Raw genomic sequence first — 25,781 nt, forward strand, 5'->3', positions numbered from 1 at the left:
CATTAGTATACAGACATCAAAGACCGTGTGATATATGGCTTGGCTTCCTTACTATATTTTCTGAGGACTGTTACTGGGCCCTATTAGAACCGATCTCTCTGTTCCCGTTACTGTGCACAAGCCTTCATCAGTCGTTACCACCAAGTTTACGTCTCCCTCCCCCTTAGGATTCAGTTTAAAGCCCTCCTGATGAACTTCTCCATGCTGTGGCCAAACACATTCTTCCCAGTCCTTGTGAGATGCAACCAATCACTTGCCAGCAGTCCATCTTCCAGGAAGCATAGCCCCTGGTCCCAGAATCCAAATCTCTCACGTCGGCACCACCTTTGTAGCCATTTATTCACACGGAGTATTTTTCTTTCCCTTTCTACTTATTTTCTAAGTACTGAAAGGATGGATGAAAAAACTATCTGGGTCCCAGAGTCCTTGAATTTTCTTCCCAGAGCTTCAAAACCTGATGTGATTTCTTCATAGCTCTGTTTGGCAGTATCACTTGTTCCCAAATGGATGAGGAGAAAGGGATACCTGTCAGTGGGCTTGATGAGTGATGGCAACCCTTCCGTCACATCTCTAATCCGTCTGCCTGGTAGACAGCATACCTGGCGAGTCCACGGATTTTCTCGGCATACTTGGGTTTCAATCCCACGCAGTAGGGAGTCTCCCACTACTAGTAGTCTTCTCTTCTTGTTGTGGGGCATGTTTTCATTGCCCCTGCTTGATTGAGCTTCAGCCTCTTGCTTGCTGTTGCATGGGGTCTCCTGTAATTCTTCCACCACAGGCTGCCCTCCAGTCTCATCCTCGAATGGTTGAAAGCGGTTCCATAGCTCCACTGGTGAAGGGTGTCTTCTAGCTCTTCTGCTCCTAACTGTCACTCTTTCCCACGGAGTTTCCTCCACTTCGTTGTTCCTCTCCAAAGCAGTCTCCTCTTCTGCTACCACATGCTGTTGCTCCTCCACTTCCACGTCTCTTTGCTGCTGTTGTTCCAGCGTTCTGTTTAAGAACTCTTCATCTTTTCTTATAGTCCTCAGTGTGGCCACCTGCCGTTCCAGGCCTCTCAATTTTTCTTCCAACAGTGCCACAAGCTTGCGCTTGTTGCTTGTGTACACCATGTTGTTCTCAGGCAAGAAAACAAACATGGCACACACCTTGCAGGTCGCAAACACTGGAGTATCCTTCCCGTTCATACTCTCTTCTATCTTTTGTTTCTTTCTAACTACTTGTTTTGGAGTGGCCTGTGCTTTGTCCTGTCCTGCTTCAGGGTAAACTTGAGAGTCCCACTGGTATGTGGTGCACCGTATAAGAAGTAGTAATATATTTGTTTGTTTGTTTTAGGGACCTCCCCCTTGACCCCCCCCCGTCAAACTCCTTTGTCAAACTCGTGTTTGCTCTCCCTATTTGCTCGCTGTCTGAAAACTGGCTCGCTTGTATCTCCCCTCCTGTGGACTAGCTGAGACAGTTCCCTCTGCTGTGCTCTGCTTAGTTAGGAGTCAGGAAACAGAATGTGTACAGGAAACAGAAGTATTATGTGTAACTCTCTTTTCTGTTTCTTCATAATCACTAAATACTGCAACAAATGTACAGCTGTGTTCCTTACCATTCAAAGCATTTAGCATGTGTTTTTAAATTGCTTTTAAAAAATGTGTTTTTAAATTTGTATATTTGTTTTCAAGGTTTTTAATGGTTGTAAACTGCCCAGAGAGCTTCAGCTTTGGGGCGGTATATAAATACAATAAATAAATAAAATAAAATAAATAAGATAAGCCATGAACTAAGGAGGGCAAAGGCAAAGAACAGTTTGTATTCAGTGTTTGTTCCACTCACTTTGAATTATTAACATTAACTAATCTTTCATCAAATCAAATCATTCTTGGCTAACGGAGGTTCATTTGCAAAAAAACAGCTTGTGGCAGTGACCCAGCCCAGAATTACTACAGCAGAACACTTCCTTCAGAAGGTGATCATCCTACTCCAAATCCATATGGTTGCCTCCATTTAGTGATGTTAAATGTACTTTTCCTTGGTTCCCAAAAGAAACTTCTTAAGAAGAAATATAGCTTTTTTTCACAAAGAATGGATGCTTTAATAGGAGTGTTAATCCCACACTCTGCAGTAATGGTTAACATTTAGGTAGATTTATTATTCAAACTGAAATTCTTACAAACCTAAAACTGGTTAAATTGTCCGCTGCAACACATCAGTGAGTTTCAGATGGTGCACTGAGATCCACAAGTAGGTGACTATCATTAGTAGTTTTCACTTTTAGAGGTAAGAACTAATTAGCAGGTCCTTGTCAAAGACCAATTTCCATTGATTGCAAAAAGTTTTGCAAAAGTACTGTACTTCACCAAAGGTCAAAACCTGACTAAAAGTGAATCCAGGTTCCCTTTAAATCAAGTTCTTGGTGCTGAAATAAGACATCTATTTTCAGATTTGACTTTCAGCTGTCCCTAGCCCTGTGTGCCAAAATGGCAGAACAAACCTCTTGGTTGCAAAAAATGACTTCCTGAAGGAGTGTTTGTTCTTAGCGACTTTGTAAGATTGTTTACTTTTTAGTAGTCAAAGTAATTTAATATGTTAAACATTACAGGACAGTGAAGTTATTATTAGGGATAAAAAGACAGATGTTTCGGAGACATTCTGGAATCCAACACCTGATATCAGACAGCGGAGATTAAGAAGATACACAGTGAAGTTTGAGGAGCAAGGTGACTTTGAGTCAGAAAAGTAAGTTTACACTAAACCTGTTTTCTTATAGATTAATACATAGCAAGACTCATATAGCTAATAGCTGGAAGCAGAGAGGTTGGAGAATAGAAAGCATAGCCTAGAAAAAGAATACAGGAACTTCAGCTATCTCCTCCAGTAAATTGGAGAAAGCATTCCTAATACAGGAAATAGAAGGAAATAATGCTTATGGGGAAATTGTAAGGTTTTGTTTTTTAAAAAAAAAACTGGATCAGATTGCTTTGTTCTGGTGATGCAGCAGAAATAAACTTGCAGTGAACAAGCATCTTTTGACCAGTGTCTGATTCTTACAGCTGTTTTCCTCTTCTATGCTAGACTTTGGCAACATGTGACCCGAGCTATAAACAACAAAGACCAAGCAGAAGCAACTCAGGAGAAATGTATTCTCGAAGAAGCACAGAGAAAGGCTACCAAAGAAAGGAAACTCCGGGATGAAGAGTGGATGTGCAAACTGTTTGAGCCAGATCCACTCACAGGAGAATGGAATTACAGATATGCAGAGTGAGTTATAGTGGTTGGATTTGTTTGTTTATTTTTACTTACGTTTGGTATACTACCAAACCATTTTGAAACAACTTGTCACATACTACACAGTGGCTATAATCCAAGGCAGATTTGAGAACACCTAATTCTGCATTGAGTTGTGGACTATATCTTAATAGTTTCAAGACAAATAACATGCATTTTAGGAAAGTAGCATTTGTTAAAAGATTTCTGTTTTATTGTAATTTTAAATGTCATTCAAGCTTCTGAATAAATTGCTAACTATTGTTATTGTTAATTGGTTTCAGTGGAGCCTAGCTTAGAATATTCTTGACAAGTTCAACACACTTTGCATTATGGGTGAAGGAGTTCCAAAATGACAAGTTTGGATACTATGTGTTGCTCTTACATTTGTGAGGTTGGTACTTGGTTTACTGCTCATGATTGGTTTGGGGAAAACAAACCACAAGTGCTGGTTCGCACAAAATGCTAAACCAGTACTCTGGCTTGTTTCCTCTCAGCATGGCAAAGTCAGGAGCGAATGAGGCACTGCTGAGCAGCATGCACTAGCATGCTGCTCATTCTGTTTAAAACATAGTTTATTTTAAACTTTAGCACTACATGCAAACCAGGCCTTTATTTACATATGTATACACACAAACAGTGATACACTGTTAAATTTTCCACAGGAGGACTGCCATCAAGCGGGTAACATAGCTCCACCTATCGTCCAAAGGCAAGAATGTTTTGAAGTTAAGACTAGGGGCATCAGGCCCCTCCCACTCTCCAGTTCATTCTTGCTTTTCGTCCGTGCAAGTTGGAGTATAAGATAGCGTAGATAAGTTTTGTGTATCTGTTAATTAATGTAGTGTGTGTGGGACTGATTGTTCTTTTTCTGTCTTTGTTTTTTATTGTCCTGGGGAATTTCTTTGGGGGGTTGCTCTTCGCCCTTGTTTCCTCAGTCCCTGCCTGAACGGCGACCTACTGGGAGACCGCGGCTGTGGCTCTCCCTTCCTCAGGCGGCGGACGCAGCCTTAATCCAGGAGCTTGCGGCTGCAGCTTCCTGCTCTGCGCCTCCGCTGTCTCGTGTATTTTATAGATTGCCGTCTACTTTCGAGGCGGCTCCCTTGGTCTTTCCTCCCCAGGAGCCTGCGGCTGCAGCTCTTTTTGCCTTTCCAGTGGCCCTTTATTTAGTTGGGCTGGTCCGTCTCCCTCCCTCCCTGGCTCATTCCGCGGCATTTTAAATCTCGCCGCAACTGACCTCACGAGCCTGCGGCTGTGGCTCCTTCCTGTTTTGCAGCTTTCTTTGCCGATTGCCCCCCCCCCCGCTAGCTGCGACTGTCTCAACGACTGTAGGGATTTCGCAGGCCGTTCTGCCTCCTCGGCAGTGATTTTCACGGCTGGCCCTTAAAGCTGCAATTGCATCCTTCAGCCCTACGGCTGTGGAGCTTATTTTGACGCCGCTCTGCTGCAGTGTTTTCGGTCGGCCCTGTTTCAGCTCACTGGTGTTCTTCGGTGACCGCCATTGCTTCTTCCTTGTCCCTATGCTTTTCTGATTGGCTTATTTTCCCTCTCTTTTAGCGGGCGCCATTTTATTCTTTCCCCCTTTTCCCGCCCTTTCTGTCTGTGTGTGTGCTGCAGAGTACAATAATAGAGGATTCTTTTCAAGACCTTTTTTGTCAGTTTCTGTGTGTGTGCTGCAGAGTAGAACACAGGTCTCTCAGCTCAAACTGCTGACTGAGGCTGACTACTGAAGCTGTTTGGAACTGTACATTCTGCCCCATCCGTGGCCGTGTACCAAGCCTGTTCGAAATTATACATTCTGCCCCATCCGTGGCCGTGTACTAAGGCTGTTTGGAACTGTATATTCTCCCCCATCCGCGGGCGTATACTTAGCCATCTGAGCCGGTGCATTCTGCCCCATCCGTGGCCGTGTACTGAGCCTGTTGGGTCTGTACATTCTGCCTCATCCGTGGCCGTGTACTGAACCCCCTCAAAAATATATGATGGCGGAACAGCCAGTGACAGCTCAGGCAACCAAGCCTAAACAATCTAAGGCAACCAAGCACAAGCACACCAAAGCAGTTGCCAAAACCAAGCATATATCCAGCCACAGCACAACCAGTGGGCACGCTACGTCTCTGTCCCGGTTTCTGAGGAGGCGGGCCAAGAACCATTAACAAATCTCTTTAATTCTCCGGCCGCATCCTCCGAGGAGGATTTTGCAGGGTTTCCTGACCAGCCAGCAGCCAGCTATCCTCCTCCCATATTACCACGTAGGGCTCATTCATCTTCTCAGCCTGCTGAACTGCCCATATCTTAGCCTCTACAAGTGCAACCATCTCCCACACCGGGGCTGCAGCTGTCTCAGGAGTTCATATCGCAACTACAAGACATGCTGTCGTTCTTCTCTCAAACGCAGTCACAGGTCACTGCCATGCCTCAGTGGAGTGTTTGCAGACAACCCAATGATATGAGCCACTATGCACGCAATGAGGCAGATCCATCATGCTCTCCAAACCCTTTTGACATTGCCAGGGGCAGGTTTGTTGATGACGTTTCTTGTGGGGAGGATCCATCATTTGCTATGCAAGCCGAAGGAGACGAGTGGAGTGATCAGTCGGAACAAGAGGAGGATACATCTTATTGCCTGTTTGATGCCTCCGATTATCAGCCCCTTGCTTGCAGAGTATTGAACACCCTTGGTCTCCAATCTACACAACCTGCAGCTACCACTCCCGCTATTAAAGGGGCCAGGGTCCTGAAATCCCCCACACCAGCAGAGCACTACGTTCCTGTGCCAGATCCTATTGCCAAACTGGCCAAGGACAAATGGTCTCACCCATTACAAACACGCCATTTTAACGCCCTTGCGGACAAGCTTTACTCTTTGGCTCCTGATTTTACAAGTAGACTGGCCGTCCCCGGCATAGACGAGCCAATTTCCAGTCTAGTCTCTAGACCCCTTTTGCCAAGGGAAGGGGACTCACGTTTAAAGGACGCCACTGAGCGGAGGCTGGACTTTGCCTTACGCAAAAACCATGAGGCCACCGCTTTCTCCATGCGAGCCTCGGCATCAGCCTCCATCTTTTCCAGGGCAGCGATGATGTGGTTGGATGACCTCTTAAATGATCCTAATCCCGATCCTGTCTCTCTGAGGAGGTCACTGGTGAAATTACGCAAGACGGCGGCGTTTGTGGCTGATGCCACCTTGGACGCAAATCAGCTGGGGGCAAGAGCTATGGCAGCTCAGGTAGTCGCTTGGCGGACCCTCTGGCTTTGTCACTGGCAAGCGGACTCTACAGCCAGGGTTAACTTATCAAGGGCACCTTATTCGGGCTCATTACTCTTTGGCAAGGAAGCCCTAAAGGCAGTACTTGTTGACCCCAAGGATGCTTGGAAGCCTGTCTTGGCCACTGTCAGGAACGTTGATCGCAGGCCCTTCAGACGTTTCACCTCATACCACACGACCCAGCCCTTTCGAGGAGCGTGGCCCGGGGCACGAGGCTGCGATTTCTGAACCAATGATTTCCGTTCCTCCAGGGGAGCCTGGAACAGACGTTTCCCAGGCAGAGGTCAGTACTAGGGATGCAGAGGTACCTCAACGTCCTCATATCGGGGAGGGTCTCGCCAGCACAGACAGTACTGATGCGATACCGGTCGGGGGCAGACTGCTTCTGTTTGGGGACCATTGGCTGCGTCTGACTCAGGTCGCCTGGATCAGAGATCTTTTTTGTTACAGCTATACACTAGAGTTTTGGGCAACCCCTCCAGACAGATTTCATCCCTCTCCTTGTCCCAAGGCACCATCCAGGCACTGCATCATGCAGACAGCCATACATCACCTCTTGGACACAGCGGCAGTAGAGCCAGTCCCTACAACAGAGAGGTCGGAAGGGGTGTACTCCCTCCTATTTACTGTGCCTGAACGAGATCTGTCATGGAGGGTGGTGTTGGACCTCAAGTTCATCAACCGTTGCGTAAAGTATTGCAGATTCAAAATGGAATCCCTCCACTCCATTACAGAAAGCCTTCACGAAGGAGACTTCCGGGCTTCTATTGACCTAAAGGAAGTGTATCTCCATGTGCCTATTTGCATAGCCCACAGAAAATTCCTTCGGTTTGCCTTCGGCCCCCAGCATTTTCAATATCGAGCAATGCCGTTCGGTCTCTCATCTGCCCCGAGAGTATTTACCAAGGTGCTACTCATCCTAGTGGCTTACCTCCGGCTTCAGGGGGTGCATATCTACCCCTACTTGGACGATCTTTTAATACGGGCGAGTTCCAGGGAGCTGGCTCATCGCCATCTAAAGCTCACGCCCCATGTCTTGCAGACCTACGGCTGGCTAGTCAATTTCGACAAAAGCCATCTCCAACCAACCCAACGCCTACAACATCTAGGGGCGATGTTAGACACCCTGCAGGCGACGGTGTTCCTGTCTCCAGGCCGCATAACCACTATCATAGACATCACACGGTCTCTGATGCACCACGCAACCGCAGACGTCATGCTTCTAGCAAGGGCTCTCGGAATGTTGGTGTCCACCATCCATATTGTGCTATGGGCTCGAGCTCATACTCGCCAACTTCAGTGGGCTTTGTTACCGTTTCAGCAGGACATTGCCAGGTCCAATCATCGAACAATCCCCTTGAACCCCGCACTGCGTCTTTCATTCCGCTGGCGGACGAGGGTCCAACATCTCACCCAGGGCACTCCGTTCAGAGAACCCCGCAGGACTGTTATCACCACAGATGCCAGTCTCCTCGGCTGGGGAGCCCACTGCAACTCCCAGTTTGTTCAGGGGGTTTGGACCGAAGCAGAGCAGACTCAGAGCATCTATTGGCTGGAACTAAAGGCTGTCCACTTAGCTCTGCTCCATTTTCAGTCTCTGTTCCCCTTGGACCATGTTCTCATTCGAACGGACAACACGTGTGTCAAATCTCATTTAAACAGACAAGGGGGAAACAGGTCCCGTTCTCTGCAGAACCTAGCTTACCTCATATTCGACTGGGTAGAACAACATCTACAATCCTTGAAAGCAGAACATCTCAGAGGAATTTGGAATGTGACAGCGGACTGGCTCAGCAGACAACAGGTTTTTCCGGGAGAATGGAAACTTCATCCGACCATTTTCCATCTTCTCCAGCGTCGGTTCGGTGTCTTCTCAGTCGATCTGTTTGCCTCCAGTCGCAATTGCCAGCTACCCAGGTACTTCGCACGATACCTGGACACAACAGCGGAAGCGGCGGATGCTCTGTCGCTACCGTGGCCGGATGGCCTATTGTACGCCTTCCCTCCAGTACCACTGTTAGCCAGAACCTTGAGGAAGGCACGATGCGAGAGGTCCAAGCTGGTTCTGATAGCACCATTTTGGCCCCGTCGACCGTGGTTCTCGGATTTCCTTGCCATGTCAGTGACGGACCCTTGGACTCTCCCAGTCAGGCCAGACCTCTTATCCCAGGGCCCAATATGGCATCAGGACCCCAATTGGCTCAACCTAACAGCGTGGCTTTTGAACGGGGACATTTGAGGTCGGCTGGCCTGTCTGACGCTGTTATTGACATTATATTGGCCTCGAGGCGACCATCTACCACTCGTATATATCAACATATATACAATATAGGCAATTTAAATGAATTGTAGGCAATTGCGGCCTACCAGCGGGCAACAGAGGCAGCAAAGAGGCAATTTTTTGCTGCCTCTATTGCGTCGGCAGAGTGCTGTCCCAGGAGGTTGTTCCAAGTGGTCCGAAGCCTGGTCGGTCCAGTTGCACAGGAACCTATGGAACACTCAAAAGCCTCCTGTGACACATTTGTAAAACACTTTGCTGATAAAATCGAGCACCTGAAGGACAAGATTCCGTACGTCGTGGTTACAAGTAGTGGTCCAGAGGTGGTCAGTTGCAGTCCGGTCTGCTGGGATCGGTTTCAGCCTCTTCTCTCTGATGACGTGGACAAGGTGCTTTCTACTGTGAAACCAACCACTTCCTTGTTGGACCCTTGCCCGTCATGGCTCGTTATGAGCTGTAAAGCGGAACTGGGTAAAGGGATTAAGGCAATGGTAAATGCGTCCTTGGAGGAGGGTGCAATGCCATTAGCCTTCAAGGAGGCAATAATAAGACCTATTCTGAAAAAGTCCTCCTTGGATCCCCAAGATTTAAACAACTTTCGCCCAGTTTCCAATTTATCATTCTTGGGCAAGGTGATTGAGCGTGTGGTGGCTACACAGTTACAGACACACTTGGAGGAAGCAGATTATCTAGATCCTTTCCAGTCGGGCTTCAGGACTGGACACGGAACTGAAACAGCCTTGGTCGCTCTAGTGGATGATATCAGGAGGGCGTTGGATAGGGGAGAACACACTTTCCTTGTCCTCCTGGATCTCTCAGCGGCTTTCGATACCGTTGACCACGGTATCCTGTTAAGTCGGCTGGAGGGGTTGGGAATAGGAGGCACTGTTTTACGGTGGTTCCGTTCCTATCTCTCCAGCAGATACCAACGAGTAGCGTTGGGGGATGAGGTTTCAGACCCTTGGCCCCTCAACTGTGGTGTGCCACAGGGTTCTATCCTCTCCCCCATGCTATTCAACATTTATATGAAACCACTGGGAGCCATCATCAGGAGTTTTGGGCTGCAGTGTCACCAATATGCGGATGACACGCAGCTCTATCTCTCATTTAAATCCTCACCAGAGTTGGCTGTGGATACCTTGTCCAATTGCCTGGAGTCTGTAAGTGGATGGATGGGAGAGAACAGGCTGAAACTAAACCCCGACAAGACCGAGGTGTTACTAGTGGGGGATAAGAGAAGGCTGGGAAATTTGGACCTGGTACTTAATGGGGTGAAATTACCCCTGAAAGACCAGGTCCGCAGCCTTGGGGTCATTTTGGACTCCCAGCTGTCTATGGAGGCTCAGGTTTCTGCAGTGAGCCGAGCAGCTTGGTACCAACTCCATCTGGTACAAAGGCTGCATCCCTTCCTTCCTTTACATCTGCTCCCACGAGTGATACATGCCCTGGTCTCCTCTCGATTAGACTATTGTAATGCGCTCTACGTGGGGTTACCGCTGAAGACGGTCCGGAAATTACAACTGGTACAGAATGCGGCGGCACGCTTAATAAAGCAGAGCCATCGCCGGGATCATGTTACCCCAGTGTTGATGGAGCTACACTGGCTGCCAGTTGTGTACCGGGCCCAATTCAAGGTGTTGGTACTAACCTTTAAAACCCTATACGGTTCCGGCCCAGTCTATCTGAAGGAACGCCTCCAGTATCACCGAACATGCCGCCAAACAAGATCAGCCTCACAAGGCCTTCTCTCGGTCCCACCGGTGAAAACAGCTAGACTGGTGCGGACCAGAGAGAGGGCCTTTTCGATCGTGGCCCCCACCCTCTGGAACTTGCTTCCTTTTGACCTTCGTCACGCCTCCTCCCTGATGGCTTTTCGCCAAGCTTTAAAGACCTGGCTGTTCAGGCAGGCCTATGGGACTTCTGGGGTGGGTTAGGTTTTTATATTGTATTATTGAAGGATGGTTAGATGAATTGCTGTTAATATTGTAATTTGTTGTATGTATATGTTTTTATATTGTATTTATATTGTGTATGTCGCCCAGAGTGTCCGTCTTGGCGGACAGATGGGCAACTAATTAAATAAAATTTTATTATTATTATTTATTATAACATATTTGGGTGGCATTCTCCAGGTGGTGTCAGTCCCAGCACCTCAATCCTTCCCAGGCCACAATACAACAGGTGCTGCAATTCCTTCATAGGGGCCTTATGATGGGGCTTAGACCCAACACCTTACGTCAACATGCGTCCACTCTGTCGTCCATTCTCTCAGTGTCCTCCGCTGGTGCTACTATTGCCTCGCATCTGTTCATCAAACGTTTTCTGAGGGGAACCGCTCTACGCTCACCGGCTGTATTCCACCGCTTTCCCTCATGGAGTTTGTCAAAGGTTCTGCAGGCTTTACAACGCCCTCCGTTCGAACCCCTTAGGACTGTGCCTTTACGTCTGTTGTCATTCAAGGTCCTGTTCCTGATCGCGATCACCTCTGCAAGACGAGTTTCGGAACCGGGCGCATTGTCTTCTGCCCGCCATCTCTGTGTTTTTCACAAGGACTCTGTTGTGCTGAAGACTGATCCTTCCTTCCGTCCCAAGGTCAATTCAGTTTTCCATTGCAACCAGGACATTGTTCTTCCTTCCTTTTGCCCGAATCCTACCCATCCTCTAGAGAAGGCTTGGCATTCGTTGGATGTTCGGACCCAGGATATATGACGAACTTAGTCTTTGTTTGTATCCTTTCATCCACGTTCTATGGGGCATAAAATAGCTAATTCCACCTTATCCCGCTGGTTGCGCGCATGTATTACTTTAGCTTATGGGTCCCTTAAGCTTCCTGTTCCATCTAAAATAACGGCTCATTCCACTAGATCAGCGGCCACTACGGCTGCTTTTGCTACCAACGCTCCTGTTGCTGATATTTGCAGAGCTGCTGTTTGGTCTACCCCACATTCGTTTATAAGGCATTACAAAATAGATCGTTATGCCTCTGCCGATGCCTCTTTTGGCAGGCGAGTTTTGCAACAGGTTCTTAATGATGATTAGGATGTGGGTGGTCCCTCCTTGTTATGGGCTGCTTTGGTACATCCCGCTTGATGGCAGTCCTCCTGTGGAAAATGGACCATTGGTCTCACCTGAAGGGTGATTTTCATAGGAGGACTGCCATCACGACCCTCCCAGTTGGAGGATACCAAGATATTTTTCTGGGGTTTTTATATATTCCTGTTACGCTATTATATTTAGATTTACTAGTGAAGTCAAGACTGCTATTACTGTTATATCGCTATGTTAGAGTCATATTATTATGAATATTGCTATTGTGTTATGTTCTTGCTGGTAGGCCCGTTGGCCTTTTTTCCTGCATTTTTAGATATCTCTCTTTGGACTCACTGCGAATGAACTGGAGAGTGGGAGGGGACTGATGCCCCTAGTCTTGACTTCAAAACATTCTTGCCTTTGGACGATAGGTGGAGCTATGTTACCCGCTTGATGGCAGTCCTCCTATGAAAATCACCCTTCAGGTGAGACCAATGGTCCATTTTATCTTACTTAGGAGGTTTCTTACTACTTCCATTCTTATTTTAGTAAGAAAACTTTACATGACTGACTGTTTTGCTGTGAGTTTCTGTGTGGCTGACTTCTAAACTCATAAGGTTACATATATATTGCCCGCTGATGTTTGCAGTACGTGGCTACAGATCTGATAGATAATATGATCCTTCATGAATATATACCAAAGAATGTTTTCCCTTTGCATCATTACAGTGAATTCCTTCTAAATCTAGATACTGTGGTAGATGTTGTTGTTGTTGTTATGTGCCTTCAAGTCGATTACAACTTACGGCGACCCTATGAATCAGTGACCTCCAAGAGCATCTGTCATGAACCACCCTGTTCAGATCTTGTAAGTTCAGGTCTGTGGCTTCCTTTATGGAATCAATCCATCTCTTGTTTGGCCTTCCTCTTTTTCTACTCCCTTCTGTTTTTCCCAGCATTATTGTCTTTTCTAGTGAATCAGGTCTTCTCATGATGTGTCCAAAGTATGGTATTCTCAGTTTCATCACTTTAGCTTCTAGTGACAGTTCTGGTTTAATTTGTTCTAACACCCAATTATTTCTCTTTTTCACTGTCCATGTTATGCGCAACGCTCTGCTCCAACACCACAAAACCTATCGTTTTGCACCGCCTGCAGCATGTACGACTATCTGCCTGTTGGACAGAAGTCGTGGGTGTGCTCTCGGTGCAATGAGCTCCTGGCTCTCCGGGAACGACTTCATTTCCTTGAGGCCAAGGTGGCGGACCTGGAAAAGCTGAGAGAGGCAGAGAGGTGTGTGGAGGAGGCCTTCAGGGACGTTATAGCTGTGTCCCACTCCAACGATGATAGCTCTCCTGCTATCATGGACAACGATGGTCTCGGGGAAGGAGAGCATCCAGCTGAGGAAGAGGGAAACGATCCCTTAGAAGGGACCCATTCCTTGGGGGATGAGCAGCTATCCTCTCGTGCCGAGGATATATCTCCAGGGGCTGGAGGGATCCTTGTAGTGGGTGATTCGATCATTAGGAACATAGACAGTGGGGTGTGTGATGGGCGTGTAGACCGCAAGGTGTTTTGCCTGCCTGGTGCGAAGGTTGCGGATATCGCCCGTCGTTTAGATAGTTTGGTAGACAGTGCTGGGAAGGAGTCAGTGGTCGTGGTGCACGTTGGCACCAACGACATGGGGAAATGCAGCCGTGAGGTCCTGGAAGCAAAATTTAGGTTGCTAGGTAGGATGCTGAAAGCCAGGACCTCCAAGGTGGCTTTCTCTGAAATGCTACCGGTTCCACGCGCAGGACCAGCCAGACAGGCCCAGCTTCGCAGTCTCAATGCGTGGATGAGACGATGGTGTCGGGTGGAAGGGTTTGGATTTGTTAGGCACTGGGGAACTTTTTGGGACAAGCCGGGCCTGTACAAAAGGGACGGGCTCCACTTGAACCAGAATGGAACCAGACTGCTGGCACTTAAAATTAAAAAGGTGGCAGAGCAGCTTTTAAACTGACTGAGGGGGGAAACCCGACAGGAGCTGAGAAAGGTCCGGTTCGGAATAAACCTCCCCCCTGGGATAAAAACCAAAGAAATGATGAAATTTTAAAAGGGGTAGGCCTAGAAGTAGGCATTGTGAGAGCAGGGGCACAGGATATAAATTCAGAAGAGCAAAATTACCACAGGCCTAACCACAAGTGCCAAAGACACTTGAAGAGAGACACTGCTTACAAGTGCCTGTACGCTAATGCTAGGAGCCTGCAAACCAAGATGGGAGAACTGGAGCGCTTGGTCTTAGAGGAGAGCATTGATATAGTGAGCATAACGGAGACCTGGTGGAATGGAGAAAACCAGTGGGATACGGTTATCCCTGGATATAAACTATATCGGAAGGACAGGGAAGGACGTATTGGTGGCGGAGTCACTCTATACGTGAAAGAAGGCATTGAATCCAGCAAGCTCGAAACCCCAAAAGAGGCAGACTCCTCCACAGAATCGTTGTGGGTGGTGATACCATGCCCCAGGAGGGACTTAATACTGGGAACGATCTATCGTCCCCCTGATCAAAATGCTCAGGGAGACCTGGAGATGAGATATGAAATTGAGGAAGCATCCAAACTAGGAAATGTGGTAGTAATGGGTGACTTCAACTACCCGGACATAGACTGGCTGCATATGTGTTCCAGTCATGACAAAGAAGCAAAGTTTCTAGATATTCTAAATGACTATTCCCTAGACCAGTTGGTCATGGAACCGACCAGAGGGACAGCAACCCTGGACTTAATCCTCAGTGGGGACCGGGACCTGGTGCAAGATGTAAGTGTTGTTGAACCGATTGGGAGCAGTGACCACAGTGCTATTAAATTAAACATACATGTAACTGGCCAATTGCCAAGAAAATCCAACACGGTCACATTTGACTTCAAAAGAGGAAACTTCACAAAAATGAGGGGATTGGTAAAAAGAAAGCTGAAAAACAAAGTCCAGAGGGTCACATCACTCGAAAATGCTTGGAAGTTGTTTAAAAACACTATATTAGAAGCTCAACTGGAGTGCATACCGGAGACCAAAAAAGGTACCGCCAGGGCCAAGAAGATGCCAGCATGGTTAACGAGCAAAGTCAAGGAAGCTCTTAGAGGCAAAAAGTCTTCCTTCAAAAAATGGAAGTCTTGTCCAAATGAAGAAAATAAAAAAGAACACAAACTCTGGCAAAAGAAATGCAAGAAGACAATAAGGGATGCTAAAAAAGAATTTGAGGAGCACATTGCTAAGAACATAAAAACCAACAACAAAAAATTCTATAAATACATTCAAAGCAGGAGACCATCTAGGGAGACGATTGGACCCTTGGATGATAAGGGAGTCAAAGGTGTACTAAAGAACGATCAGGAGATTGCAGAGAAGCTAAATGAATTCTTTGCATCTGTCTTTACAGTGGAAGATATAGGGCAGATCTCTGAACCTGAACTAACATTTGCAGGAAGGGATTCTGAGGAACTGAGACAAATAGTGGTAACGAGAGAGGAAGTTCTAAGCTTAATGGACAATATAAAAACTGACAAATCACCGGGCCCGGATGGCATCCACCTGAGAGTTCTCAAAGAACTCAAATGTGAAATTCCTGATCTGCTAACTAAAATATGTAACTTGTCCCTCGGGTCCTCCTCCGTGCCTGAGGACTGGAAAGTGGCAAATGTAACGCCAATCTTCAAAAAGGGATCCAGAGGGGATCCTGGAAATTACAGGCCAGTTAGCTTAACTTCTGTCCCTGGAAAACTGGTAGAAAGTATGATTAAAGCTAGATTAACTAAGCACATAGAAGAACAAGCCTTGCTGAAGCAGAGCCAGCATGGCTTCTGCAAGGGAAAGTCCTGTCTCAGTAACCTATTAGAATTCTTTGAGAGTGTCAACAAGCATATAGATAGAGGTGATCCAGTGGACATAGTGTACTTAGACTTTCAAAAAGCATTTGACAAGGTACCTCACCAAAGGCTTCTGAGGAAGCTTAGCAGTCATGGAATAAGAGGTGAGGTCCTCTTGTGGATAAGAAATTGGTTAAGAAGCAGAAAGCAGAGAGTAGGAATCAACGGACAGTTCTCCCAATGGAGGGCTGTAGAAAGTGGAGTCCCTCAAGGATCGGTATTGGGACCTGTACTTTTCAACTTGTTCATTAATGACCTAGAATTAGGAGTGAGCAGTGAAGTGGCCAAGTTTGCTGATGACACTAAATTGTTCAGGGTTGTTAAAACAAAAAGGGATTGCGAAGAGCTCCAAAAATACCTCTCCAAACTGAGTGAATGGGCAGAAAAATGGCAAATGCAATTCAATATAAACAAGTGTAAAATTATGCATATTGGAGCAAAAAATCTTAATTTCACATATACGCTCATGGGGTCTGAACTGGCGGTGACCGACCAGGAGAGAGACCTCGGGGTTGTAGTGGACAGCACGATGAAAATGTCGACCCAGTGTGCGGCAGCTGTGAAAAAGGCAAATTCCATGCTAGCGATAATTAGGAAAGGTATTGAAAATAAAACAGCCGATATCATAATGCCATTGTATAAACCTATGGTGCGGCCGCATTTGGAATACTGTGTACAGTTCTGGTCGCCTCATCTCAAAAAGGATATTATAGAGTTGGAAAAGGTTCAGAAGAGGGCAACCAGAATGATCAAGGGGATGGAGTGACTCCCTTACGAGGAAAGGTTGCAGCATTTGGGGCTTTTTAGTTTAGAGAAAAGGCGGGTCAGAGGAGACATGATAGAAGTGTATAAAGTTATGCATGGCATTGAGAAAGTGGATAGAGAAAAGTTCTTCTCCCTCTCTCCTAATACTAGAACTCGCGGACATTCAAAGAAGCTGAATGTTGGAAGATTCAGGACAGACAAAAGGAAGTACTTCTTTACTCAGCGCATAGTTAAACTATGGAATTTGCTCCCACAAGATGCAGTAATTGCCACCAGCTTGGATGGCTTTAAAAGAAGATTAGACAAATTCATGGAGGACAGGGCTATCAATGGCTACTAGCCATGATAGCTGTGCTCTGCCACCCTAGTCAGAGGCAGCATGCTTCTGAAAACCAGTTGCCGGAAGCCTCAGGAGGGGAGAGTGTTCTTGCACTCCGGTCCTGCTTGCGGGCTTCCCCCAGGCACCTGGTTGGCCACTGTGAGAACAGGATGCTGGACTAGATGGGCCACTGGCCTGATCCAGCAGGCTCTTCTTATGTTCTTATGTTCACATTTCAAACGAGTTGATTTTTCTCTCACCCACTTTTTTCTCTGTCCAACTTTCCCATCCATACATAGAAATTGGGAATACCATAGTCTGAATGATCCTGACTTTGGTGTTCAGTGATACATCTTTGCATTTGAGGACCTTTTCTGGTTCTCTCATAGCTACGCTCCCCAGTCCTAGCCTTCTTCTGATTTCTTGACTATTGTCTCCATTTTGGTTAATGACTATGCCGAGGTATTGATAATCCTTGACAAATTCAATCTTCTCATTGTCAACTGTAAAGTTACATAAATATTCTGTTGTCATTACTTTAGTCTTTTTGACGTTGAGCTGTAGTCCTGCTTATGTGCTTTCCTGTTTAACTTTCATCAGCATTCCTTTCAAATCATTACTGGTTTCTGCTAGTAGTATGTTATCGTCTGCATATCTTAAATTATTGATATTTCTCCCTCCAATTTTCACACCTCCTTCATCTTGGTCCAATCCTGCTTTCCATATGATATGTTCTGCATACAGATTAAACAAATAGGATGATAAGATACACCCGTCTCACACCCTTTCCACTTGGGAACCAATCGGTTTCTCCATATTCTGTCCTTACAGTAGCCTCTTGTCCAGAGTATAGATTGTGCATCAGGACAATCAGATGCTGTGGCACCCCCATTTCTTTCAAAGCATTCCATAGTTTTTCATGATCTACACAGTCAAAGGCTTTGCTGTAATCTATAAAGCACAGGGTGATTTTCTTCTGAAATTCCTTGCTCCGTTCCATTATCCAACATATGTTTGCTATATGATCTCTGGTGCCTCTTCCCTTTCTAAATCCAGCTTGGACGTCTGGCATTTCTTGCTCCATATATGGTAAGAGCCTTTGTTATAGAACCATATGAGGAGTCAAAACCAGCTGAGCCATAGTTCTTAAATGTATTTTGATTACTCTCTTCCTTTGCAACTATCTTGTGATTCTTCCTCCTATGGATTGGTTACCATTGATTCTCACACTTTTTTGGTAGTGGTTAATGCCCATTTATTTATTTTACTACTGTAGATAAACTACTGCTGTAGATAAACTATTGAGTCATCTTTGTACCCTGTTTAGTCAGCTTGGATTGCCATTACAATTACTGACAGTAGGCCTAACTTTGCTATCATGAATTTCAGAGCATCAGTGTATGGCATGCTCTGTGCAGTTTTGGGCAGCCATATAAACATGTATTATTTACCAACCTAACCTCTTTTGAGTCACCAGCAGTAATAACGTTAATAACTTATCTACAGAAACCCACAGTATGTGTTAGGTCAGGAATCTCCACCTTCTCTTTTCACGAAGAGGCCCTTGTGAAGCTGCTTGGATCTTTTACATCCTGAAGTTGTCACAAAATTCAGACGGAAGAAAAGGTTTTGTGGTCCATTATCAGCCAAAACTGTCATCACCATAGCTTCCAAATTAGGGACTTAGTTTGGACATAAACCTTTATTATTGATGTAAAAATAGGTGTTTACCGAGATTTTTAAAAGCACAAGACCTGTTTCCTCTATTGTGAGAACTTCTGATGGGAGAGAGACATTGAACAGCTGAAATCACTTCAGTGTGGATGTTCCGTTCTAATGAATGAACATTCTTGTGGTATGGTGCCTGGTGTTTTGTTCTTTTAAATATCACCTGGCTTTGAGAAGTTCCAGAAAAACATGTTTCTGCCTGTTTGTGGCAAAATGCTGCACACAATACATTGGTATGTTGGAGGAACACTTTTTCATAATTAGGTTATTTTCACCTCTGGATGAAGAGACCCTCCAAATCAATCCATATGAATGATTGACAAATTCCTGTCATGGTCTTCTGTATGAAATGCTAGTACCCTTCATTTTGGAAAGGTTCTAAGTTATACTTTTCTGGAGGTTAACAGGATGAATGTGGTTCTCTTCTTGAGTAGTTTTATCTAACTTGCATTGTGTTCTTGAGTAGTTTTAGTTAACTTACATTGCGTTCTTTCTCTGTCGCACACAGCACAAGACCATGGGATCCACTGAACGATATGATACAGTTTGAAAAAGATGGTGCTATCCAAACAAAAGTCAGACATCGGACGCCAATGGTATGCTCTTATAACATTAGGTGGGGCAGAAAGAATTGCAGATAATCCTTTAGAATTCAAGCTTCAATATTTGGTTTGTGGGTTTTGGTCAGTTGCTTTTGAGAGAGTAAAATTTTAATGGAAGGTGCACTCTGTAAGAGAATTGAAGAAACTAAATGATGGTAGTTCTGACTTTTTAAAACATCAACTTCATTATAAATCCAGTCAGCATAACTCTTTCCCATTCTTGAATATCGCTTTTCTTGTCTAACATTTCAAACAGGAAAGCAGGTTTTCTTTTTGTTCTTCGGTTTAATGGTGTTGCATGGCCAATAGGAAAGGCCCTATTACTGCAACCTATCGGCAACAATATTCTTACAGTTCACTCAGTTTTTTCATAAATCCTTATATCTCTGAAAATCTCCAAAGAGTCTCCAACACTGAGCCCTGGGGATTTTTATATTGAAGGGCAACCCCCAAAGTCAAATTTGCAATATCCAAATCACTAAACCTATGGAGGACAGGCTTTCTTTGTTCCTTATACCTCTAACAGTCCCATATAACAAGGTCAGCTGTTCCTTCCTACAAACTTCACAACAACCAGCATCAAGCCTCCCAGCCTTACAGAGGTCATTCCAAAGAGCGGAATGCCCCTTCAAAATGTTAAACAGACTGGCTTGTCTCACATCAGAGCAGGTTGTCAGACAAACAGCTCTTGTACAATAGCAAGTCTTCTATTTGTTTTGTTTCTGAGCAGATAAGTCTTACAGGTTTATGAATTACAGGTTAGTGTTGCAAAAATAAAGAGGTCTGCTAAATCAAAGAAAGGAGAGTGTGGCTTCTCCTCACCAGAACCTGATAATCAGGACTCCTCTGGTAGTGAAGGTAAGTGCTATATCTTTTCTCTATATCCATTTCTCTTTTCAGCCACATTTATTCAGTAATTAGCGTTCAGCCACATTTATTCAGTAATAAACACATGCCTTAATTTTATTCTCCTTCAGGCTAAAGATGTTGGGTTGTAAGATAGTGCAATTCTTTTAGCATTAGGTGCTAAAAGTTATAAAAGGGGGGAAAGAAGAAAAAATTGACTGATCTTGTTTGATGAATTTATATGATTTTACTTTCTTTAACCTATCTTAACATTATTTGAATTACTTCTGAAGCACAACTGAAACACAGTGCAAGAATTCGAAAGAAGACACTAGACCTTGGTGAACTGCAAAGTGCCATTGAATCTATAAAGCAAACACAGGAAGACATTCGGAGGTCTGTTTTTTCAGTGTTTTTCAGTTTTTATCATGTGCTTTGTTTCAAATAAAAATACCACTTTTTTACTGTTTGGTTCGATTTCATTGATTACATGAACCGGAGGAAACACAGGAGATCACCACTTCTTGCTTATGTGAGGCAATGGACCCTGTAACCTGCCCTTTGTTTTTGGATAGTTAAATAGATTATTGTTGCCAACCTGGATATATCTTCAAATTGTAGAATTGGAAAATGTACTATGACTTTAGTAAGAGCTGAACAAATGTTATTGTGTCTCACTTTCTCAACAATTGCCTGACACCCCTTTTCTGCCTTCCCAGTTGTATGTCTCCCCCCCCCCTTTTTTTTTTACTCCATTCTGTTAGTTGGAATTTATTTTTATCTTGTAAGTTTATATGTTTTGGAAAAATTTCAATAAAGATTAAAAAACACCACTTATTTATACATTAATCAAGTGCTGAATAAATGCATTATATCAAATTGTTAAAATCATCAACGCTCAGAGATGTGAATCAGCCTTCCTTAGCAAGGCATGAGCAGCTGCTAAGATGAATGCAAGATAATCTCTGAGCTTTCTTTAACCAGTTTCTTTGTACTTGTGAATTGGATCAGGGATACATTAGTTTTATTGTGTCTTTGCTCATATTGTGTTAAATAATGCTGTGGCCCAATGAGAGAAGGAACCGTTTTACTCACCAGAAAGGTGTTTCTCTGTAGGCACCAGGACATGGCCAAGTGGATATTGTCTTCCTTGCTAGTGCTTGAGGCAGGGAAGAGTTAACACTCCAAACAGACCATTACTGAGGCCCCTCCCACGGAGTGCTAGTTCACCATCTGGCCAAGCTTAAAAAATAAAACTTATACACATATAAAGGCACTGACAACATTAACCATAAATAACATGAAACAAACAACTTGCACACCTTCAGATGTAATAAATAACCATTCAGTCTCCACACAGACTGATTGTAACCTCTACTGACTTGTGCATACGCTAGGTCTGATCATTGACCCTTCAGTCTCCACCCATTTCATTATAGTGTTTACTGTCATTTGCATTCCAGGGTGGGCCTTGGCGGTGTCCTGGTGCCCACAGAGAAACACCTTTCTGGTGAGTAAAATGGTTCCTTTTCCAGTGGGCACCAGGACACCCACAAGTGGGATGTTCCAGAGCTGACCTATTGATTGGGTGGGTACATAACCTTTCAATGATCTTTCAGCACCTGCTGAATAACTCACCTTCCGAAGGCTGCCTCAGCCGATGTATAAATATCTTTTTTATAATGTTTAGTAAAAGTATTTGGGGTTGCCCAGGTGGCTGCCCGACGAAGAGGTACATTTGTTGAATAAGCTGCAGTAGCAGCTGCTGCTCTTGCCAAATGAGCAACGATACCTGAAGGCAATGGTATGTTTAGAGAACTGTATGCAAAGGCAATGCAGCCCTTAATCCATCTTGCTAAAGTAGGACACCTTTTTACCCAGAGTAGTTGGGTGGCAAGAAACAAACAAGGAATCAGTGTGCCTTATCGGCCTTGTCCTATTTATATATACCTTAAGTCCTCACATCTAATGAATGCCAAGCACGCTCTAGCGAATGCTTTGGTGAAGGAACAAAATGTTGACAATACTAACTCCTGCTGATGGTGAAAAGCTGTATTAACGTTTGGAACAAAGGCAGAATCTGTTCTCAGTATGACTCTGTCGGTATGGAAAATACATAGATGTTTTGCTACTGAGAGAGCTCCCATCTCAGACACTTGTCTAGCTGATGTTATTGCTACCAGGAATAACACTTTGAATGACATTATTCATAATGTAGAAGTTTTCAGTGGTTCGAATGGTGGTTTTTGGAGAGCTGACAAGACCTTGTGAAGATTCCATGTTGGAAATCGATGATGAACAGGTGCTGACAACAGAGAAGCCCCTCTTAAAAATTGTTTCAGATACAGATGAGCTCCCAGTGATTCAGAAGAAAACTTAGAAAGCCCTGGACAACACAGATGCTGGTCTTCTCAAAGTATTGGATCTCAACCCGTGCTTCAGACCCTCATTTAAAAATGATAACACCTCCATAATTCCTGACTTCTGAGCTGTAACGTGGTTCCTACTACACCATTTCAAAAATGCCACCCAGGTATACTGGTAGTTTCGTATTGTGGGCGGTCTTCTAGATGCCAATATTGTGGTTACCACCTCAGTTGGCAATCCAGCTCTCGGCAGTTTGCTCCGCTTAACTTCCATGTGGTTAAGCTCAACCATTGCAAATTGGGGTGTCGAAGTGGCCCCTGTAGCAGCAAATCTGGGCGAAGAGGCAGAGACCATGGGGGCCCAACAGATAGGTCAACTAGCTCTGAGAACCATGGCCTCCTTGGCCAATCTGGTGCTACTAGAATGACATTGGCCCTCTCCATCCTTTCCTTTTTCATCACCCAAGCTAACAAGAGAAAAGGAGGGAAGAGGTAAAGTGTTCCTTTTGGCCAAGGGGAGTTTAGAGCATCTACACTCTCTGCTCTCAGTGAAGGGTACCGAATTTATTTATTTATTTATTTATTTATTGTATTTGTATACCGCCCCATAGCCGAAGCTCTCTGGGCAGTTTACAGTAACTAAAAACATTAAAAACAAATATACAAATTTAAAACACATCTTTTAAAAACAATTTGAAACAATTTAAAAAATTTAAAATTTTAAGTGTAATACCTCTTCAGTTGATGATTGACATCTGAAGCAAAAAGGTCCACATCCTTCCAAACCTCTTGCGGATCTGTTTGAACACATCTTTGTGCAGCTGCCACTCTCCCGGCAACACCTCCTGTCTGCTTAACCAGTCTGCTTGTACATTGTCTACTCCCTTTCTATATTCTGCTGTCAATGATTGTAGAGCGTGCCCTGCCCAGGAAATCAGTCGTGATGCCTCCAGATGAAGCACCAGTGACTTTGTCCCTCCTTGACAATTTATGAACGCTTTCACGCAGTTGTTGTCTGTCCTCAGCAGCACATGCTTGAGATGGAATAAAGGCACAAAATGATGCAGCGCCAATCGTGCTGCCCGAAGTTTCAGTAAGTTGATGCTTGCTTTGATTCCTGAGGAGACCAAGATCCCTGCAGTGTTTCACCTCTGCAGTGAGCTTCCCACCCCTGGAGACTTGCATCTGATGTCACAGTGTCTCGTGATGGGTCATTTAAAGGAACACTTCTGCATAGGTCCACTAACAAAGAGCAGTCCTCAGTCGCAAAGTCAGTGCAACCTGGAGATGTCTGGAGTGTGCTATCTGCCACTGGTATGGTAACAGTGTCCATTGTAGAGGTCGAACATGAAATCTGGCCCATGATGTAACTTGGATAGTGGAAATAAGCATCCCTAAAACCTTTGCTAAGACGATTATCTCCTCTGCAGTCTTCCCTAGCAATGGTTGAACTGCCAACTTTATCTTCTGCACTCTGTCTTCTGAAAGAGATATTGTCTCGCCTTCCGTATCTATCATTGCTCCCAAATGCTGTAAACGTTGAGGGAACAAGACTCTTCGGTATGTTCACCAAGAATCCGTGATCCTGGAGAACTGCTAGTATGGTGTGAATGTCCTGATAAACTGACTGTACTGTCTGCGAACGAATCAGAATGTTGTCTAAATATGGGTAAAGGTGCAAGCCCTGTTGACGGAGATGAGCAACAAGGGTCACCATTATTTTCGTGAAGACCCTTGGTGCTGACACCGAGCCAAAGGACATTGCCCAGTACTGATAGTGTTGATTGTTGTAAGCAAAGCGGAGGTACTTGCAGTGCTGTGGATGGATTGGCACATGTAAATATGCCTTGGTTAGATCTATGGAAGCTAAGAAATCTCGAGTCTGAAGTGCTTCTTTTATGGACATCAATGTTTCCATGCGGAATTTCCTGTATCTTACAAATCTGTTGAGGAATTTTAGATCGAGCACCGCCCTCCAATTGTTCTCTTTTTTCAGCACAATAAAGAGGACAGAATAAATGCCACAAAATTTCTGGTTCTGCTGAACCAGTTCTATGGCTGGTATCTGCAACAGGTGTTCTATTGCCTCTTGTAGTACCCTGCACTTCTCTGGATTCACCAAAATAGGTGACGGAATAAATCTGTTTGGAGGCATTGCCTGAAACTCTTATCGGATACCCGTACTGCACGGCATTTTTTACCCAGCTGCCTGATGTTGTCAACTGCCAAAGTTGTGCAAATCTCAGTAGGCAGCCTCCCACTGGTATCAGCAATAGATCAGAACTGTTTTTGTTGCCTTCCACCTATGTGGGTAGCTGAGCCTGTATTTCGTGCTGCTGATTGCTGTTGGTTGCGCAACTGGAATCATGGACGACCACAAGCTTGTCTGTTAACATGGAAATCTCACCCCCTTCCTCCAATTCTAGATGGACGAAAGCGCTGGTATGGTTGAAAGCGGCGAAAAAGGCGACGGTCATCTCGTCTTTTACTTGTTACTAGCATTGCCTTCTTTTCTTTTGTTTCAACTAATACGTCGCTCAGCACATCCTCACCAAACAACTTCTTGCCTGCATATGGTTCTGTAGCCAACACCATACGGAAAGAAACATCTGTCTCCCAATGACAAAGCCACAAAATGCGCCTAGCTACCACTTCAGCAGCCATGGCCCTGGCTGTGAACTGAGTCACATCCATTGTCGCATCTGCAATGAAAGCCTCTGCTCTTGACACTTTCAAAATTGTTTTCCTAAGTCTTTCTAGCTCCTGATCTGAATTTTCCAAAACTTTGTCTAACCACAATAATGCAGCCCTTGAAAACACAGATGCTGCAATAGATGCATGTACAGACAATGCTGTCGCTTCATGGACCTTTTTAAGTGCCATATCTAACTTTTGTTCTGTTGTTGTTGTTATGTGCCTTCAAGTAGATTACGACTTATGGCAACCCTATGAATCAGCGACCTCCAAGAGCAACTGTCATGAACCACCCTGCTCGGATCTTGTACGTTCAGGTCTGTGGCTTCCTTTATGGAATCAATCCATCTCTTGTTTGGCCTTCCTCTTTTTCTACTCCCTACCGTTTTTCCCAACATTTTTGTGTTTTCTAGTGAATCATGTCTTCTCATGATGTGTCCAAAGTATGATAACCTCAGTTTCATTGTATTAGCTTCTAGTGACAGTTCTGGTTTAATTTGTTCTAACACCCAATTATTTGTCTTTTTCACAGTCCATGGTATGCGCAAAGCTCTCCTCCAGCACCACATTTCAAATGAGTTGATTTTTCTCTTATCCGTCTTTTTCACTGTCCAGCTTTCCCATACATAGAGATCGGGAATACCATGGTCTGAATGATCCTGACTTTGGTGTTCAGTGATACATCTTTGCATTTGGGGACCTTTTCTAGTTCTCTCACAGCTGCCCT

The 25,781-nt window shown here is 44.8% G+C and overlaps 1 protein-coding gene across 4 annotated transcripts in view; it reads left to right on the forward strand.

The window, feature by feature from the left end:
- OSBPL8 (oxysterol binding protein like 8) overlaps positions 1–25,781 on the forward strand; it is a 181,921-nt gene that overhangs the window by 145,257 nt on the left and 10,883 nt on the right. For all 4 annotated transcript variants that reach the window (XM_061639701.1, XM_061639704.1, XM_061639703.1 and 1 more), the window contains 5 exons: positions 2,588–2,724; positions 3,061–3,246; positions 19,055–19,142; positions 19,907–20,006; positions 20,288–20,390. In XM_061639701.1, coding sequence (XP_061495685.1) covers positions 2,588–2,724; positions 3,061–3,246; positions 19,055–19,142; positions 19,907–20,006; positions 20,288–20,390 — 614 coding nt within the window. The remainder of the gene's footprint in view (positions 1–2,587; positions 2,725–3,060; positions 3,247–19,054; positions 19,143–19,906; positions 20,007–20,287; positions 20,391–25,781) is intronic.

Source organism: Rhineura floridana, chromosome 8 (genome assembly GCF_030035675.1).
Source record: "Rhineura floridana isolate rRhiFlo1 chromosome 8, rRhiFlo1.hap2, whole genome shotgun sequence".
Taxonomy (NCBI): Eukaryota; Metazoa; Chordata; class Lepidosauria; order Squamata; family Rhineuridae; genus Rhineura; species Rhineura floridana.